This window comes from Lotus japonicus, chromosome 2 (assembly GCF_012489685.1).
Source record: "Lotus japonicus ecotype B-129 chromosome 2, LjGifu_v1.2".
NCBI lineage: Eukaryota > Viridiplantae > Streptophyta > Magnoliopsida > Fabales > Fabaceae > Lotus > Lotus japonicus.
Genome location: NC_080042.1, coordinates 52,078,628 through 52,098,484, shown reverse-complemented (window position 1 = coordinate 52,098,484; position 19,857 = coordinate 52,078,628). Strand labels below are relative to the sequence as shown.

Here is a 19,857-nt window from a genome sequence, read left to right as displayed (position 1 = left end):
TTAGATTGAATTAGAATGAAGGGATATGATTTCGTGTTGAATTTCATTTTATTATCTAGTGTCAATTATTCTTCTCCTTATGCAGAAAAGGAGAGAAGGAGGTTTCATTGACCTATGTCTTGTGACATATATGTGTATATGTTTAGTTTGTTGAGTTTTTTTCTCTTTTATTTTTCTTTAGACTACCCCTCATTTTATTTATCATAACGCCATGAGTGTGCTGGTTTTTTTTTTAATTTTACTATTGTAATATTCATGTTATTGAATTATTTTCCTATGATTTAACAATAGGTGTCTCTTTCTTCATATGCACAAAATGGAGGTGATAAATAGTTGTGTAAAAGAGGCAGACATGGGAAATGAACAAATAGTACCTGATAAATATCATAATGAAGTTCCATCAGATGTTATGGTGAACAACAATAACATTGACGCACAACACCATGAAAGGGTTGAAACAAATGAATCTTTGGTGGAGAGAAGATGTAGCTTACGACTTAAAAACAAGTCCATTAGTGATAAGAGTGAGTCAATATTGAGCGGTGATGCTGATGATAAGAGAACCAAGCTCAATCCCATCTTACAACAACAAACATTGGATAAAGCATGGGTAGCTTGTGGAGATAGTGATGCTTCAAGTTCGATTGGTACAAGTTTATTTGTTTTTGATGAGCTAGATTTGAATGGCATCTTAATAATAAGAGAATCGCTGAGGCTTGCCAATAGATCAAGACTTAAATCGAGCAAGGTAACAAAAATAATTTAGATATTCTTTTTCATGAAATTATGTTATCTCTAATCATTTTTACATCTAAAGTGAGGAGTCTATATTCTCTGCCCCAAAGTCATTGCACTTAAGCATCTAAATCTATTTATGGATTTTCCTAAAAAATAAGATTTGAATCATTTAAATAATTTCAAAATTCATGAATAGAACTAGTATCATAATTTCGAACGAAATTAGGTTTGAATCATTTAGACCATTGAAGAAATATGAGTTATATATTACTTCATATTTCATGTTAATGTCTTAATATTTTTTTTTTCAGTTGAATGTTAGTTTCAAATTTATTTTGATTTTTTTTTTTGGGTAAGCATTTTAAAATTTGTTTTCTCAGAATTTTGGATTGAACTTATCATTTGGGTTGATTTTATTGTTCTCCTTAATTATTCTAGTAGTGTCTATATATGTTTCTGTGTTTTTAACTTCCACCACGTTTGACTTTATGGAAATATGAAATAAAGCATGTCCATTGTTGCGACGTGAAATGTTGACATTTTCAGCGAAATTAATCCTTTTTTATAATGAAAATAGAAAAATTAATATTTTCTCATAAAATCATTAAAAAATGTTGACTTCAATGAATCTCAAAACCAGTACTACTAGGTTTCTATTTATATATGTTAGGAAAATTAAAATGCCAATGAAAATATATTATAGGTGTGTGGAATGGATTTTGCATTTTGCATTAGGAAAGACTGTATTGCAAATCATAGATCCAAATGAAATCAATGTCATATGAAAATAAAATTTGGATCAATGCCTGCCAAGCCCATGTAATGATCTTTCTACATAAAAAGTGAGGAGAAATCTATATCATTGAGAGTGAATTAGAGATACATAGATATAAAGTATATATATTGTAACATTTGTGCAGGTGTTTTTTAGGGGCTGTATTTTAATGTTTTTCTTGTGGGTGTACCAAAGCAATTGTAGCACCTAGCTCGTTCTAAATTGTTTTTTTAGGTTTTCCTATATACTGTTGGAGGGGGTTGTGCTCATTTTGTTGAGTGTTTTTTGTACCATCGACCAATTCTCATTGAATAAAACTTTCAACTTTCAAAAAAAAAATATTATAATATTTGAACTAAAATCATATTTGTTTAAATGAAATTAATTATTTGAATGTTACATATAATGTTATAATCATGTATATTCATTCTTTTTAAATTTTCTAACAGGTTGATAAAAATTTGAATCCTAAGAAATGTGCTCCTAGCATTCCCGCATCTAAGTATTTTTTAAAGAAGCTACGAAGACTAGCTAAATTGGGTACAGATAAGGTTGCATTTTATTTTTCCTTTTTCATCTTAGTCTATACTATTAGAATTTATTCCTGCACTAATAATGGTACGTATTATTAACATGATTTGACTTCTTATTTTAGGTCCATTATGCACAAGGGAAAATATCGAGAGAATTTTTTGATTCTCCAATGTATGAATGCTATCAATGAAACTCTGATAAAATATATTGTAATTTTTTTATTAAATTTTTAGTTGATGTGAAATGGATATGTCTTTCTTAGTTTGGCTTGTAAGGACCTCAGCGGTGGACAAGAAGCTATTCCCATTATTGCGACCAATATGTATGATAATCCTCTGGTGGTACCTACTGGTAAGTTCAATAAGTTAATTTGTTATACTAATATTCAGCAAAAATTAGGTTCTATTACCACAACATATTTTGCATAGTACACAGTAGACAATATTTTGATTTAGTTTAATTTGGTGCATGGGTGCTGGTTGTGAATAATATTTTAAATTTGTAGGTTTTAAATATATCAAATCTATTCAAGTTGCACGCAATGTGGAAGTTCCACCCTTTGTTGGTAGATGCAATTGCATAGGAAGTTGTATGAGTTGTTCTTGTGCTGGCCTTAATGGTACTGAGTTTCCATACACTCTTCAGAATGGTGGCAGGTGATATTTTAGTTTTGGGTTTCATTTTCTTCTATGTAGTATAAAGTTTATGGATTTGGATTTATTGAAGTCAGAATTTTTTAAAGACAATGTAGTCATTGTTGATGCAAAGGATAAGAATTAAGAATTTTCTGAAAGATTATTTTACAAATATTAATAATAATGATAAATTAAAATTTAAAATTTCTAAAAGAAAATATTAATATAAATACATTACTCAGTCACAACATGTATATTTTCTTTTAATACACGTTACACCTTACTCTGATCTAAGGTACTACAACAAAGGCTTTATTTCTATGTTTTTCAACTGGACTTGGAATAGTCAGAATCTACAAATGTTTCTCAGCCATGATTTTAACTATGTTTTTCAACTGGACTTGGAATAGTCAGAATCTACAAATGTTTCTCAGCCATGATTTTAACCAAGTCATATAATTTCCTTAACCACGTGATAAAAATTATCACTTGTATTTAATTTTCAATGCTCTAATATTCTTCTACACATCTTATTGGCTTATTCATCCCTAGGTTGATTGGGGCAAGAGATATCTTATATGAATGTGGGCCAAATTGTGGCTGTGGACCTGATTGCCGCAATCGAATTTCTCAAAAGGGTTTAAAGTATCGATTTGAGGTTATTTATCTAACCTTTTTTATCTTTCTTTCTGTTAAAAATATTAATATAAAATTATTTATATGATTTTTACTTTTTTAACTTTTGATATAATTGGTTATTATTTGATATGGTATCATAGTTTTTGTGACCAAGTGGTTTGATAATATAAAAATAATCTTATCCAACAGTAATGTGTGAATATGTGGCAAGGTCCTAAATACCATGTTGTTTTCTACAGGTCTATCGTACACTTACCAAAGGGTGGGCCGTTAAGACATGGGACTTCATTCCCTCTGGTTCACCTGTTGTGGAATATGTTGGTGTGCTTAGTAAAATTGAAGACTTGGATCCTGATTCAACAGATACATATGTTTTTGAAATTGATTGTTTGCAAACAATCAATGAGCTAAAGGGCAAAAAGGTAAGATTAGAACTATTCATTAATTTGAACAAGATTTTTTCGAGTGATGCTATGTTGCTATCCTTTTTCCATAGTGTATAGGATGTAGTCCCTCCGTTTTAAAATAACAGTCTAGACCAAGAGGAAATATGCATATTCAGAACTAAAATTAAAACTGTTAACATTTTAAAACATATTATTTGTCTTCCTTATTTACTCTTTGAAGTACATTTATATATTTACTCGTTTATTGTTTTCGTAGGAGTATTGTATGGAAAAACATTAATTAATGGTCTATTGAAATTTTAAGTAGACAATAATTATTATGAAAATGTTTTCTTTTCTTTAAATAGATAGTTATTTTAAAACGGAGAAAGTTATTAGTACCATAACAAGTTCAGACAAGTTCAGACGGAAAGGGTGATATTAATTACATATTTTATTTTCATTGATATATGCATGATTTTTCTCTCAGAGACGGCTAGGTAGTGTATCACTACCTGCAAGTATTTGTGCTAACAAAAATGACAATGATGACACCACGAAGAATGTTCCTGAGTTCTGCATAGACGCTGGCTCTTTGGGTAATGTTGCTAGGTTTATCAACCATAGTTGCAAGCCAAACCTTTTTGTGCAGTGTGTCCTAAGCTCCTACAATGATATCAGACTTGCTCGGATTGTACTATTTGCTAGTGAGAACATAAGGCCTTACCAGGTAATTAAAGAATCTTACTCTTGTGATTTTTCTCATTTAGAATTTCCCTCCATTGAAATAAGTGAGTCCCCTAAAAGGAGTACTTTAGTGTGTGTCATATCTCTTACATTTCTTTATCCTCATTTCATATTTATCTCTCTCGTAGTTGTAGAAAAATGATGATTTTTTTATGGAAATGAAATTTTCTTTTGAAAAATCATCTTAGCTTTATGTTTGTGGAGCTTTTGGTCTCTGCGGTTGGCTTGATCTCTATTTGTGGGCGTCGAGCGACTTGATTTTTTTATAAGCTAAACTTTGTATTTAATTTAAATACAAGGGGTGGCTGCATCTACGATGAGTTATTTTGTAAGTGAACCACCGTGGTTCAAATATTATTCCCCATTTAAATTACAAAAATGCTCATTTTAATTACAACCGCATCTAATCATGAAAACCGCATCTCATTCAAATGCTTAATTACAACTGCATCTCATTCAAATGCTTATTTTTCTTTCCCTTTTATCTAATCATGAAAACCGCATCTACTAAATGATTTAGTGTTTTTAATTTTCATGCTTGTTCTATATATGTGTATTCATCATGCTGTTAACTTTCTTTATGGAGGCCATATTCATTGGAATGATAAAATGTTATTTATTTTGACAGGAACTCACATGTGACTATAATTATAAACTTGATAGTGTTATTGGTCCGGATGGAAAAATCAAGAAGTTAGCATGTCACTGTGGTGCAAAAAAATGTCGTAAGCGCTTGTACTAGTTTTTTTTGGTGCACAACACAAGTTATATATTTTTAAAATGTAATATTTAGAGTACTACCTAAACTTCAATGGAACAAAAATCTGGTCAAAGCTTGCTGGAGGGTGTTTTTGTAAGGAAGACTAGATATTTCTTTTTTGTAAAAGCTTACTAGAGGGTGTTATGGTACTACAACGTTTTTGATTTTTTTTATCAGCAAGTAACTATTACATTTTATAATAGGTCAAATTTTCTCGCATGGTGCAAAACTTATGGTGCACTTGCACCCTTGAAGCAGCTAAATTCTACTATCGTCCTTCTCCTTTTTCATATTAAATGTTTTGTAGGGTTAACTAAGTATTTGGCCCCTGACTTTTAAGCGGGGTTTGATTTTAGTCATTTACCAACGTAACTTCTGAAAGTAGTTCCCAAGATTAGAGAAACAATTGGTTTTGTCCTCGCCTGAGACGTGCTCCGACCAACTTGTTAATTTATCACCACCGTGCATTTGTTACCCCATGTAAGTACATAATTAATTATTAAACTAAAATACAAACGACAGTTGCCCAAGTGATATGTGTTTGATTTTTCGTAAAAAATGTCATGCGCACATATGTAGTTCTTGATACTATTTAGACGTTAAACGAATTTAATTTGAACATTTTTTTATTTATAAAACTACATGTATACTCAAACGAGAGAATCCTTACTATATAGACTGGTACTCGAGACCTCGGCTTTAAGCTAGAACAATCAAAATAAAATTAAACATATAACCCTCTGTTCTTTTTTTTTTTTACATAAAAATAAATGCTCCATTCAGTTAGTCACCAATGGTAGTAGAAGTCAACAAAAATTAAATGCAACATAGAGGAAACTGAAAACAGACGATTGATTTCTTGGACATCGTAGAAGGTAATGACGCTCTAGACATAGAGGTTGCTTGGCAAAGTATTGGGGTTAGAGTTCGAGGGAAGCGACATAGAGGCTATCCGTGGTTTGGAGAAGGTCTATGAGGATCATTTTAAGACTTGAGTCACGCTTGTATATCCTGGTTATGTCTGTGAAAGAGTTAGGATGTTCTTTGTGGCCTATGCTCTTGTTTTTTTGCCTGTTTAGTTCCTGTTCGGTTTAGCGGGCTTCTTTTTGTTCGTCGAAGTGCCTTGTTATTAGTGGGTGATCTTCGCCCCCTGAGGGTCCTGTCCTTAGGGGTTTTTGTGATAATCTATTTATATACTTTTACCTTTCAAAAAAAAAAATGACGCTCTAGACAATCAAGAGATGACGATAATGCTTGATAGAGATAGTCTCTTGGTTATGTATGCTTCACCTAACTTTTCTTCGGGGTTCCATTCTCCTTTCTTTGCATTTTCCTTGGGCTCTGATAAGTGCGAAATTTACTCATTTTTTCATGTTGGTTTTAGCACTTATCCATTCTAAGTACGAAAAATATCTTTCAAATGACCCCTCAATAGGTTAGAATAGTAGATATTTAGTTTTTATATAAATACTATAGTAAATATGATTGTGATATGCAGTGAATCATTTGCTTTTGTGTTTGTAGTAGAAAGATTAAAAGGATCCAAGCAAAGGAAGTTGATAACCCAAATTGGAGATTTTAGCTTAAGCCAAGAAAGTTCTGGCTTAAGCTAAAGAGAAAAAAAGAAGAGATAGTGCAGTTGGAAAATTTGAGGAATGTTGGCTTAAGGCAAATCATGGATGGCTTTAGCCCAAAAAGTCATGAGAACGACAGAAGCTGTGTGTGATAATTACCTAGCCTTGAAGAAACCTTTTGGCTTAAGCCAGAAGTGGTTGGGCTTAAGCCAAAAAGTTGCAGAGTTTATTATAAAATCACGATCAGATCTGTTTCATTCGAACGAGAGAGAGATAAACAGAGACACCCATTCAGGAAATCAGAGATAATCACATGGGAAAAGAGGGGAACTTGAGGAAAGGGAGAAAGGAAGGAAGATAGAGGGCTCTTGTACCTTCCGTCGAGTTGGGGACACGCCGCCGACGGCACAGGTCATCTTTTTCTTCTCCTTTTCTTCTTGTAAGCTTTAAAGCTTCCATGGAAATGGATAGCTAAACCTCTTTGTGTTGGAATTGGATGTAATATTTTTACTTCTTTATATTCATCTTGATTTTCATGTATTAATTCATGTTCTTTGTTATGATTTCAATGGGTTATCTTGGTCTTAATGCTAGTTTTAGATTGATCAACTAGAACTTGATCTTGGATTTGATAGCTTAAGTGGGAACTTTGTTCTTGAATCTGAAGTAGATAATCCCATCTATTGAATATAAGATCTAGAAATAGGGTTAGTTCAATAGTCAATTAACACCTTAGTTTAATGCTACTCGCTTTCTTAATTATTCAAGGAATTGATGATTAGTTAGTGAGTTAATGATCTTTTTCATGTGGGAACTATGAAGAAGTTAAGAATGGTGTGATGAAATCAAACATAGAGCATGGTTTATATGTGAGATCATAGAATACTTAGAGGTTAACTAGTGAACTCTGATTCCAACCGTTGTTTGGTGTTAGGAAGGATTAAGCTCGTCTATGTTCTTTGACTTGAGCTCCTCCACCGTTGTTCAGTGTTTGGGAGGATTACGCTTGTCTTCGTTCTTTGAATTTGTGTTAATTAATGATGGAGCCCATCACTCAAATTCAAATTGGGTTAATGAATAACTCTGTCACTCAAATCATATCACATATTTATAATTTTTTATATTTTAAAGAAAAAAGTACGTAAGCCTTAGGATAACAAATATGTAAACGAGAGATGAGTATATCCTTTTAAAATCACTAGAGTGAACATAACCCAATTTTGTAATGAGGAGCAAGCATATAACAATTTCCTTGCATAGAGATATGATCTTCCAACAATGTACAGTGTCAGGCAGGTGAATGACCCAAACCACAATAAAATTCATGTCCTCTTGGAGAGACAACACCATTATACACTTAAACCACATCAACAAGCAGACACAAAAAGGTCAGAAATCAAGAAATGTTCAGCTGTAGTAGTACCAAGGAACGGAGGGATGCACCATGCAAGACTAAATGCAGGATGAACCGGAATCTAAGACTATGTTTGGATATCAATATTGTGATGCAGACAGGCCAAAAGTGAAGCGCATAATATTGGATGAGAACTACCAACTAACATTCCTGAGCAAATAATTAGATGCAAATTAACAGTCCCAATCCCTTTGTTCACTATGGCTATGTAATGTTTAGATATGTATTTATAGTTATCACGCACTTTAAAACAAAAAGTTAGATGAACTCTACGACATAAACTTATAGACTGAGATTCACACACTAAACTTAGATGTGATCATGGACTGGCACACCCCATTCTTCATCAAGATAAAAGAAACAGATGAAGCTAGAAGTGTAGCAGGGATATGCCAAATACCCACTTCACAAGCTAACAAAAGGATATCATCAACATTCAACAGAATGGTGCTGTAAAATATATAGGGCAATAGCCGAACAAATTGAGAAATAACACATAAATCTATGAATAATTATCACAAGCAAAAGCTTATCAATTATGCTTTTATCGAAGTACCACTGTACCAGTAACATTATGGTTTTGTCCAAAGAAGAAATTAGATTGATTTCAGATTTTGTTTAAACTAATAGATGAACCTGTGCTCAGCACGGGTCTCATAAGAAAATCATTGAAGGGCATAAACAAGAAATATTTGTTTGAATATTAACATTGAAGCTGCAATATAGTAAAGAACAAGTAGGAACTAAGATGTACAGAGTGAGATATCTTGGCATTACAGAAAGTGAAATTGCTTATTGTCAACTGTCAAGGTAACACCAAATTCTGTATAGAATTCATTTTGATTTTAAAATCAATTATAAAATGATTTCCAAACATGCAAGTTATAAAAACTTAGGCCATTAGTTGTGGACATTCAACTTAATTCCAATTACCAATCTTAAATAGGAAAATGAAATATGTGCAGGTTTTAGCCTTCTACTCTAATTAGTCAAAATCTTATCCTTCTAACTTCAAGTCTTTAACCCGTCCAAAGAACATGATGCACCTAATCCACATGAACAAAAATACAGATAGAAAATGATCAACCCCACGGTACTCCTGGTTTTAGAGATTAAGGCTTTTAACACTGCTCTTTTCGGTAAGAATTGATGGAGGATTTTATCCTCTCCTGAATCTCTTAGTCGTATTTCCAAATATATTTATTTTCTGAATGGGAATCTGATTGGGGCGAGGAGAGGTTACAGGCCTAGTTATGCTTATTCAATCTCTAGTTGGATTTTTTTTTTTTGTAAGTGGAGTTATCTGGAAAATGGGGGTGGTACTAGTGTGCGTATTTGGGATGATAATTGAATTCCAAAAGTTCCCCCTATTATTTATCACCAGGATCTAACGGAAGAAATTGGTATTCAAATGGTTGGTAATCTTATCTCGCCATCTACGCATCCTGGGATGGAACCTTATTTCTATAATTTTTAGTCCTGAAACTGCTCATAATATCTTTGTTATTCTCAACAGGGTATTTTTATTTGGCCTTTTACTAGTGATGGTGTATATTCAACTCGTTTAAGTTAAAAATTTATATTGCAACACTATGAGTCTGTTTCAGACTCTTCTTCATCCTCTTCGCCTACCCCTAGAGCTTGGAAACGCCTTTGGATTCAAGAGCTCTCCCGAGGTGCAAGGAGCTAGGGCCTGTCTTGACTTTGTTTCGGTGCGGGGGCCTTACGCCGAAGGGCCATGGATGTTCATCCATCTTGTCTTTTATGTGGTGTTGAGTGAGAGACTATATGTCCATAGAGATCATTTTCAAGCGAGTACATACCCTTTGGTCTTCTCTAGACCTACATTCTTGACTAGGGGAAATTCGCAGAATCGCAGATTTTGTCTTTTTGGAGCCGTCCTTCAAATGGAGTGATTAAGATCAATTTTGATGCCTCAATGAATGATCTGCATGTTGCGGGTTTTGGTTTCATAGCTAGAGATAGTAACAGTGAATTGTTAGCAGCAACCACTGCTTCCCCGTTCGATATCCTTTCTCCAGTGTTAGCAAGAGGCTTTCTGTTTGAGATAGCCAATGTCTTTAGCTATAAATTTGAATTTTTGGAGAGTGAGTTTTGAGACGGATTGTTTATAGTTGTTTAACCTTTGGCGTGCCCCACAATTGGTGGCTGTCATTTTTTTCTGTTGTTCGGGATTGTCGTGACTTAGCTCTTGGTTTTGATTTTGTGGATTTTTCCTTTGTTCGTAAATGTGGCAATTGTCCCGCTGACTCTCTAGTTGGAATCTCTTTTATTTTTTTAAATTCTGATTGAGGAGACTCCTCATAATCTTTAAGCTTGGGAAAACAATGATGTATTGACCTCCGTGCCGGTTGTTTTTGATAAATGATATTTCCTTTCTTTTATAAAACCACAGCAAAATATTACATTAGAGATTGGTATCTAGACTTATAAGCTAAATTATAAACATCATCATACAAAAAACCACTTAAAAAAACTTGATGGATATTAAAAGGAGGCATATCACAGTACATTCAAGATTGTGCAAAAGAGATTAACCAATGAACATACACAAAAAATTTCATGATTGACAATAAGGAGCATATTTCACTCAAGTTTTTCCTTCCTCATCTTCTTTTTAAAATGAAAAGCAGAAATGAGGATATGAACCAACCTAGGATTGCTTTACATTATAGTGCAAGCATGAGGGTTATCATCACTAAAGAGTGAAGCAAAGGCCTCATCAGATGCCACAGCAACTGAATAGACAGAAGGCGTGTGGAAGAAAGTGTGGACTCCATTTGTTGCTTCAGTTTTGTATGCATCATAGTAATATTGGTTAACAATGTAACTTGGGTACTTGTAAAATGAAGTTAAATGAGCATGCCCTGGAAATGGCCATGGCTCTGCTGCTTTGCCTGTGCGTTTGATTGATTTCAGCACCTTCTTCTCCTCTAGGCCATAGCCTCTCACTGTTATCTTTTGTGCCTCCATTTCAACCTCTACTTCATCTACTCCTGCAAAATATCAACACATGTACATGTCAATTTACAAATCAACTTTCCAAATGGTAAAAATACAAAAATAAGCAGCTAGGTAAAAATTCTTAAAATTCCTGACATAATAAATCATTACTAATATTCTTCTTATTTATCTTCGTGCCTACCTATTTCCAAGCTGATTATTCACCAATTATTAAGAAGAAAGAAATGTGAGGATTCTCTTTTTTCTTTTCTTCATATCGTGTCCAAAACAAAATAATATGCTCTGATCTACCCCAAAAAACTGTTCCTTTGACCCCATGTGTACAAAGTCCACCACCCTAATCCACCAGACAGTATAAAGGTATCCAAACAATTAAATAAGAAAATTGAATTGCGAAAAAAACTGCCCCTTTGAGCTATTGACCTAAGAAAAGAAAAAAAATATAACTCTACCTTTGAGTTTGAAGAGAGCTTTCTTTAATTTTGAAGCACATCCCTCACAATCAAGATTTGGAACTCTGACCTCTATCATATTCTGCAACATCCCACATTGTCATAATTTAATTACCTTCTCAAGGACACATTTTATACATGTTTAGAAATTCTAATAAAATTGATTCTAGAGTGAAAATTAATTATAGCTCTAGTGAAGCTTTCAGTGAAAAGTTTTCGGATGCCAGAATTAATTTTGAAAAAAATATAAGTCAATTCAAACATGCTAAAAAAACATGAACTATTTGTGCTTGTGTATGCTAGAGAAAGATAATAGAAGATTTAGTTACTTACAGACATTGCTTCTCTAGCTTTAGACAACAGTATGGAGAAGGATTTTGTTTAGAGCAGTGAAGCCTGTGTGCAGTAAGAAGACTGTGGTGAGTGATGTTGTTGGCTATGCTACTAAGCTATTGTGAAGGTTCTCTCTCTTTTAGACAGCTATTACTGAAAAGGCCTTATTGGGTTTTGAAATCCCCAAAAAGGATGCACAGTGTAGAAGTATAATCACGCGTGGATATGGCAAAAGCATGGCTTCATCTTGCGCTCCCCAATTTAGAGGCACACTTTCCCTCCCCTGTCTCTCCCTGCTAGTGCTATGTCTCCTTCTCTCTCTCTCTCTCCATTGCTGGACCACAATATATGAACAAAGTTGAACATATTTCTGAATGAAATGATGGAAAATGCTGTCCTAGCTAGACAATGTCACTGGTTGATTCCTTTCTTTTTCTCTGTTGGACACATAACATGATCATGAGTAGCTGCTGCATATATTGTAGCATATGACCTTGCTTGTTAGTTGGTGGGTTGCCATGTAATTAGTGGATATCATGTTCCTGTGTGTTTGGATCAGCGTTAGCAGAATTGGATCTGGTCATAATTGGATCTAGGTAGAATTGGATCTGACAAACGTGAGTTGAAGTGATGTGATTTATGTTTGGATACGTTTATTAAAACGTGATTCCGATAAAAGAATTTCGTTTGGATAACTTTGATTAGAATTGATTTTAATTATGTAATGACCAAAATGGGTATGGATATGAATTAATTTATTAATCTATTTTACTAAATTAATTAAATTGAGAATAAGATATAAATGTATACTGTTAGAAAAATTATTAATTGTATTTCACTAAATTATTGACAATATTTTTTTAAACAAATTAATGATAACATACTAAATTTAATCTCATTCAACCACACCGTACATTTCAAAAAAAAAAAACCACACCGTAAATTTTAAAACTTTGTATTAATATATTAATTTAGAGTTCAAAAAAATTATTAATTTGAAGCCCAACACCACTAACCACGTTTTGTCCATCTAATTTAACCCCAAGTTATAAACCAAAAAGCTTAGATATGGAGAGGGAGGGTACTAGCAGCACAGAGCCACAGAGAACAAAAAACACGCAGGTGAGGACATATACTCCCACAGTGGATGGAAAATTCAAGAAAAACTCTGATCCAACCGAGGGCAAAAAGGAGAAATGGTGTTCATCTGTTTGAAGTGAAAATGAAAATCGATTCACTTTGACGCAGAAGCAAGGTCCAGCTGCTTCAAGCTAACGTGGATCTAACTTGACAGAATCGGTTCTGAGATGCAATCCAAACATCTTTACAGATGAAGAGAACTGCGTTTCCACACACAAACGCACGTTTGAGTTGACGTGATCCACAACCAAACACACACTTCATTTTGAAATGGATAGTCATGTGCTTAAATACTTAAATTTTTGTATCTTGTGCTGAAACAAGACATTATAATTGTGTCCGGAGTGGAGATTCGTACCGGACAATATGTAGTAAACAATTAGACATGTAATTTGATATACAAAATTAATGATGGTTTTAATGCTATTAAGAACCCAATTTCAATTCTGAAAAAATTATTTGTAGTAGGGAGGGACAATTTCTTGATACACAAACATTTTGAGACACCTCACTTTTGTAGCAGTTTTTGACTGTTAGAATTCTTTGTGACGGCCTAATACCGTCATAAATGTAGGTGTCTAATAGTGGGCTACATGGTACTTGTCACCAATTTTTTTGTTTTCTTTTCATACGATAACATTTTCAGAATTGAATTATACTATTTTTTGGAACGTTGTTGTTGAATATGTGCCAAGGGAGAAGAATAACATTGCTGACTATCTTTTCCGACAGCCGTCGCGAGTTGGTGATAAGTGTAGCGTTTGGAGACTCTCACCATCCTTTGTCATTGAGGCTTTATGCCTTGATGCTTTAGTGTAGTTTTTTTTTTTCTCGTTAGACTTCCTCCTCTAAGTAAAAATACTATTTTGAATCCAAACCAAAATGGCATATAATAATCCTCTCCGATAAAGTTGATTTAAAATATTTCTCATAAAAAAGTTTTCTATTAGAGTATCTCCAATGCTAGTTCATGTGAGTTTTTAAACTAAGAACTAAGAACCAGCTTTTCAGGCATTGGAGATTGACGTGGAGTTCTTAGTTCTTACAAATAAGAACTATTTATTTGCTTTATAGTTCTTATATAAGCAACTTTATTTATGAGTTATTAGTATAAAAAAAAAACATTTTTCTCTCTTAACTAAATTACTTTATGAGTTTTGTTATATTGCTTTATGAAAATAAAAAAGTGTAAATAATGTTGTGTGGTGGACCAGATAATAGTGCTAAAAACTCAAAGTTAAGAATTTATAGTTTGAGTGAAATATGCAAAAGTTGCTTAGAACACATGTGGTAGTACAGGGCCACGTGAATAGTGTTAAGAACTAATATTGGAAATGCTCCTAAAAAAATAGTTTTGCAAACAAAAATTATTACAAAAATGTACAAAACAATCAAAACGCTGTCATAAAACACAGAAATGATGCACAAGCATAACACAATTTGTTTATGTGAATTCTGCATCGATCCTCCCTCCCTCATCCTGTGTGCAGGATATTGTCGCATGTGAGGTAAAGAGCCAATAACTCACGATGCTTTTGAAGACCATCATCATATTGACACCAATTTATCAGCAGAAAGAAATCAACAGAGCAGAGAATCGTAGTGTGTATGTATGTAAAGAATAAAGATAAGGTGAAGGAAATCAATTCCATGTCTATTATTGATGAATAAACCTCTATTTATACAAATATAAAGTTGACTAATAATAAAGGCTAAATCCTAATTACATGCATAATTACAGAATAATAAATATAAGAATAGTCTATTCTATCACACCCCCGCAGTCGAAGCGGGAGGTTCACCGACGCTGAGACTGGAACGAAAATCATCAAAGAGGACCCGAGGAAGGCCCTTAGTAAAAATGTCTGCAATCTGATGACGGGAAGGGACATGAAGGATGCGAGCCTGGCCACGCGCGACCTTTTCCCGAACAAAGTGGATATCCATCTCTATATGTTTGGTACGCTGATGGTGCACTGGATTTCCAGAGAGGTAGATGGCACTAACATTGTCACAGTGGACCAATGTTGCCTGAGAAAGAGGAAAATGAAGCTCTATTAGAAATTGGGAGGCCTATACTCAACCACAAAAGCTAGCTCAAGAGTTGAGGTTTGCACTACCCTTATAAAGCTTATTTTGGCTCTATCTCTAGCCAATGTGGGACTTCTAACACACCCCCTCACGTCCAGGATTGAACAGACTGGAACGTGGGATTAACAACGGGTGGCCCAATAATGGGAGGTCTCCACAACAAAATGGATCTAGGATAGGCTCTGATACCATGAAGGAGGCCTAACTCAACCCAAAAGCTAGCTCAAGAGTTAAGGTTTGCACAACCATATATAAGTAGCCACATCTCTAGCCAATGTGGGACTCTAACACACCCCCTCACGCCCAGTGTAGAACATCTGGAGCGGGGAATGAAACGGGTGGCCCAAATATGGGAGGTCTCCACAACAAATGGATCTAGGATAGGGGCCCAGGCCCATGGTCAAACAACCATTGACTCTGATACCATGAAGGAAATCAATTCCATGTCTATTATTGATGAATAAACCTCTATTTATACAAATACAAAGTTGACTAATAATAAAGGCTAAATCCTAATTACATGCATAATTACAGAATAATAAATATAAGAATAGTCTATTCTATCATAAGGCACTTTACAGCATAGCATAAAGTTGGCTGGTATCCAGGGCTACATGCATGGCTACATCTGCTACTTAGTCTTAACACAGGGACCTGACCCAACTTGGCAAAATCTACTTTATTAATCAAGATTGAAGAACCAACTCTGATTTTTTAGCAATTCATATATGCCTTATTTCCTCTTACAAAAGCAGAATGGATTAGCACAATTACGTCACTCTTTGGTTCCATTTATAACTGTATACTTAAAGAAAATGTCTCCTCAGGCAAAAACCACCTACATCTTTTGAAATGAGAGATATTATGAATGATGTTACAAGAGAAAACCACAAAAATGAGAAGAAAAAGTTAGTAGAAAATAGAATGAAAGAAAAGGATGAGTGTAAATATTTAATAGATATTTTTTAAACGGTATCCTTGTAACTCATCATGAAAAACTCATATCACCTATCCAAGTTTACATGTTCGCATAGGATCTTTCCAATTAGGCAACGGAGAACATGCTTACAAATAATTTAGAATTAATTCATCCTCGTACACGAACTAACTATATTTGGACATATATATGTTGATGTCAGTGTGTAAACAGACATTAGTAATTACTTTAAATAAAAGATTAAGAGGAACTCTTCTTATAGATTAGGACAAAAGTTTTTTTTCATATTAACTAAACTGGTATCCAAACTATTAGGATGTTTTTCTTGTCTTAAACATTAAGATAGAGTATAGTACATATAGTAGAGAGATTGCACTAAGAGAGAGAATCGAGAGAGAGAGAGAGAGTAACCACTTGTACTGGTATTGGGCTTACGATCTTTGTAATTTCGTGGGCTTACCAACTTTGTACTATTGGGCCAGACGACACATGACCCGAACGGGTCAAAACCTCATGATATATAAAGAGGACACCGCCCAATTCAAGCGGCAGAGGATCCAACACTTTTTTACTCATTTGATACTTTGTCATATTTTGCTATTGTCTTCTAATTGCTTAGCCCTGACCGGAAGTTCTAGACCGGAACATTGACGCCCACCGTGGGGCCGAGGAATTCAATCCTAGGCTTCAAATTCACTAAAAATGGTGAATCGATATGGGGCGAATGGAAGGGAGAATCATGCTAATCATGATAACGTTCCACCTTACATTTTGCAACAGATCATGGCGGATCTAACTGATCTCCGCCAGCACAATCAACAACTGCAAACTCAACTTGCTGAAATCAATCAAGATCGGGGCTTGCATCAGGGCGATCGTAGAATGGCAGAGATGGTGGTAGATTTTCAACCGTTCATAGATGACATTGCGAATACTACCGTTCCAGATAATTTGAAAACACTGGTTCCCGATTCATATTTTGGAGATTCTGACCCAAAGGATCATTTGGTGTACTTCAACACCAAAATGATCATTGTGGGTGCTTCAGATGCTTTGAAGTGTAAAATGCTTCCTTCAACTCTAAAGAAGTCAGCAATGACTTGGTTTACAACGTTACCACCGCGTTCAATTGCTGGATTCATGGATTTATCTGCGAAATTCTTGTCGCAATTCTCAACTAGTCGCGCCCAAAAGGTAACTCCAGCGGCTTTATTCAATGTGAAACAAAGGCCTAATGAAAGCCTTCAATCTTTTATGGGGCATTTCAATCAACTGTCGGTGCATTTGGAGGACAAGATGCCATAAATTTGCATAGCGGCTTTCGAATTGGGTCTTCAATCAGGAAGTTTGAATAGCAGTTTAAGTCGTAAGCCCGTGGAAACGATGGCGGAATTACGAAACAGGGTGCAAGGTTTTTTTCGGCAAGAGCAAAGTGATCGTATAAAGAGAAACCGCAAGAATGCAACGGTTACCGGCCAACAACAACAATCGGATTTGAAAAAGACGACGGTTAATGACCAGCGCTCGGGCAGAGCAGTTTCAAAAGGAGAAAGAAGTTACAACAATTCAAATTGTTTTGATAACCGCTCTAATTTTCGAAATCGTGCTCAGCCTTATGGAAATTGTGGTTATGGGCAATCGATGACGTGGACTAGAAACCAACAAGACAGGTCGACCCCATTGGCGGTTAATTTGACTGAAGCTTTGCACATGTGTTTTGAGGCTAACACGATTCGTTTCCCAAAGCAACAGAAACGCCCACCGAGCAACGTGGACATAAATAAGTGGTGCGAGTACCATTGAATTGCGGGACATAATACAGACGAATGCTTCACGTTAAAGAAGGAGATCGAGGCTTTGATAAAGGCAGGCTACATGCGTCAGTTGGAAGGGCGAAAGGAATCAGATGGAGCTGGAACTTCAACGAAGCGTGATGAAACAAGAAAGGAAATTGAAGAGACAGAGCCAAAGAAGCAAGCTGGAGGTGAAACTAAAGGGCGTATCCATTCCATATTTGTAGGATTTCGGGGAGGAGGCATGACTAGTTCTTCCAGAAAGAGGTATGTTCATTCCATAAATGTTGTTTATGCTAATGATTGGGGAAGTTGGGGAGTCAACCAGCCCGATATTACATTTACTGTCAGAGACTTTGAGGGAGTTCAGCCTCATGAAGATGATCCTATTGTGGTGATGCTAAAAATTGCTGATTATGAAATTGAGAGAGTACTTCTGGATCAAGGGAGTTCAGCAGATTTGATATATGGCGATGCATTTGAGAAACTAGGGCTTACAGAAGCTGATTTGTTGCCATATGATGGGGCGTTAGTTGGTTTCTGAGGGGAGAAAGTATTTGTTAGAGGGTATGTGGAGCTGAATACAGTGTTTGGCGAAGGTAAAAATGAGAAAGCCTTTGCCATTAAGTTTCTTGTGGTAAAGTGTACATCACCGTACAATGTGCTTATTGGAAGACCATCACTGAACAAACTTGGGGCAATTATCTCAACCAGGCACTTAACAGTTAAGTATATGTTAGATAAGGGTGGAGTTGGAACTTTGAAAGCTGATCAAGTGGTAGCCAGGAAATGCTATTCTGATAGTTTCAAGCAGTATGGTCACATGGGAAAAAGAGCAATGAAGGAGGGACATAGAGTTTTTGGGGTAGATGTTGGTCAAGACGAGGTCAGTTTGGATCCGAGAGAGGGCTTCTCCGATTTCAAGATGACTCCAGAAGAGGAAACAAAGACAGTGAAAGTGGGCGAAAGGAATTTGAAAGTTGGAGTAAACTTGACTCCAATTCAGGAAAGCAGATTGGTGCAACTGTTAGCTGAAAACATGGATTTATTTGCTTGGAGCGCGCGAGATCTTCCGGGAATTGATTCAGAGTTAATTTGCCACAAACTGGCATTGAATCCTGGTGTAAAGCCAATTGCCCAATTGAAGCGTAAGATGGGCGAAGAAAAGACACTTGTAGTGAAAACAGAGACTAACAAATTGATTGATGCAGGTTTTATAAGGGAAGTGAAGTATCCTACTTGGTTGGATAATGTTGTTATGGTCAAGAAGAGTAATGGAAAGTGGCGAATGTGCATGGATTATACAGATTTGAATAAACACTGTCCAAAAGACTCGTATCCATTACCAAACATAGATAAACTGGTTGACAGAGGGCTTCAGGGTTTGGAATGCTAAGTTTGATGGATGCATACTCCGGGTATCATCAAATTCGAATATATGCACCAGATGAGGAGAAAACAACATTCATGACAAACCAAGCAAACTATTGCTATCAAACTATGCCATTTGGGCTTAAGAATGCAAGAGCCACATATCAGAGGTTGATGGACAGGGTTTTTGAAAAACAGGTGGGGCGCAACATGGAAATTTATGTGGATGACATGGTGGTCAAGTCAGAAGAAATGGGTGGTCATCGTTCAGATTTAGCTGAAGCCTTTGGGGAAATCAGAAAGCATAATATGCGCTTAAATCCGGAAAAATGTTCTTTCGAAATTCATAGCGGAAATTTTTTGGGCTTCATGATTACTAGAAGGGGAATTGAAGTTAACCCAGATAAATGCAAGGCAATTCAGGAAATGCAAAGCCTAACATCAATCAAAGAGGTACATAAGCTAACAGGAAGAATTGCGGCTTTGTCACGATTTTTACCATGCTCGGGGAGTAAGGCGGCTCCATTCTTTCAATGTTTGAGGAAGAACAGAG

General features: G+C 35.2%; 2 protein-coding genes across 2 annotated transcripts; one reads left to right on the top strand and one right to left on the bottom strand.

Annotated features, from left to right (window-relative positions):
- The first annotated feature begins 316 nt into the window (after nucleotides 1-316).
- Nucleotides 317-5,196, top strand: LOC130736595 (histone-lysine N-methyltransferase, H3 lysine-9 specific SUVH4-like). Its single transcript, XM_057588409.1, has 10 exons — nucleotides 317-748; nucleotides 1,050-1,055; nucleotides 1,963-2,064; nucleotides 2,169-2,218; nucleotides 2,310-2,398; nucleotides 2,553-2,703; nucleotides 3,235-3,340; nucleotides 3,561-3,743; nucleotides 4,198-4,437; nucleotides 5,083-5,196. The coding sequence occupies exons 1-10, from the start codon at nucleotides 317-319 to the stop codon at nucleotides 5,194-5,196; spliced, it is 1,473 nt and encodes a 490-aa protein (XP_057444392.1).
- A 5,574-nt stretch (nucleotides 5,197-10,770) lies between these two features.
- Nucleotides 10,771-12,269, bottom strand: LOC130735445 (heavy metal-associated isoprenylated plant protein 31). The gene is made up of 3 exons (XM_057587430.1): nucleotides 11,973-12,269; nucleotides 11,640-11,721; nucleotides 10,771-11,219 (listed from the first exon to the last, which is right to left on the bottom strand). Exons 1-3 carry the CDS (start codon nucleotides 11,976-11,978, stop codon nucleotides 10,888-10,890), a joined length of 420 nt encoding a protein of 139 aa, XP_057443413.1. The 5' UTR covers nucleotides 11,979-12,269; the 3' UTR covers nucleotides 10,771-10,887.
- Between the last annotated feature and the right edge of the window lie 7,588 nt (nucleotides 12,270-19,857).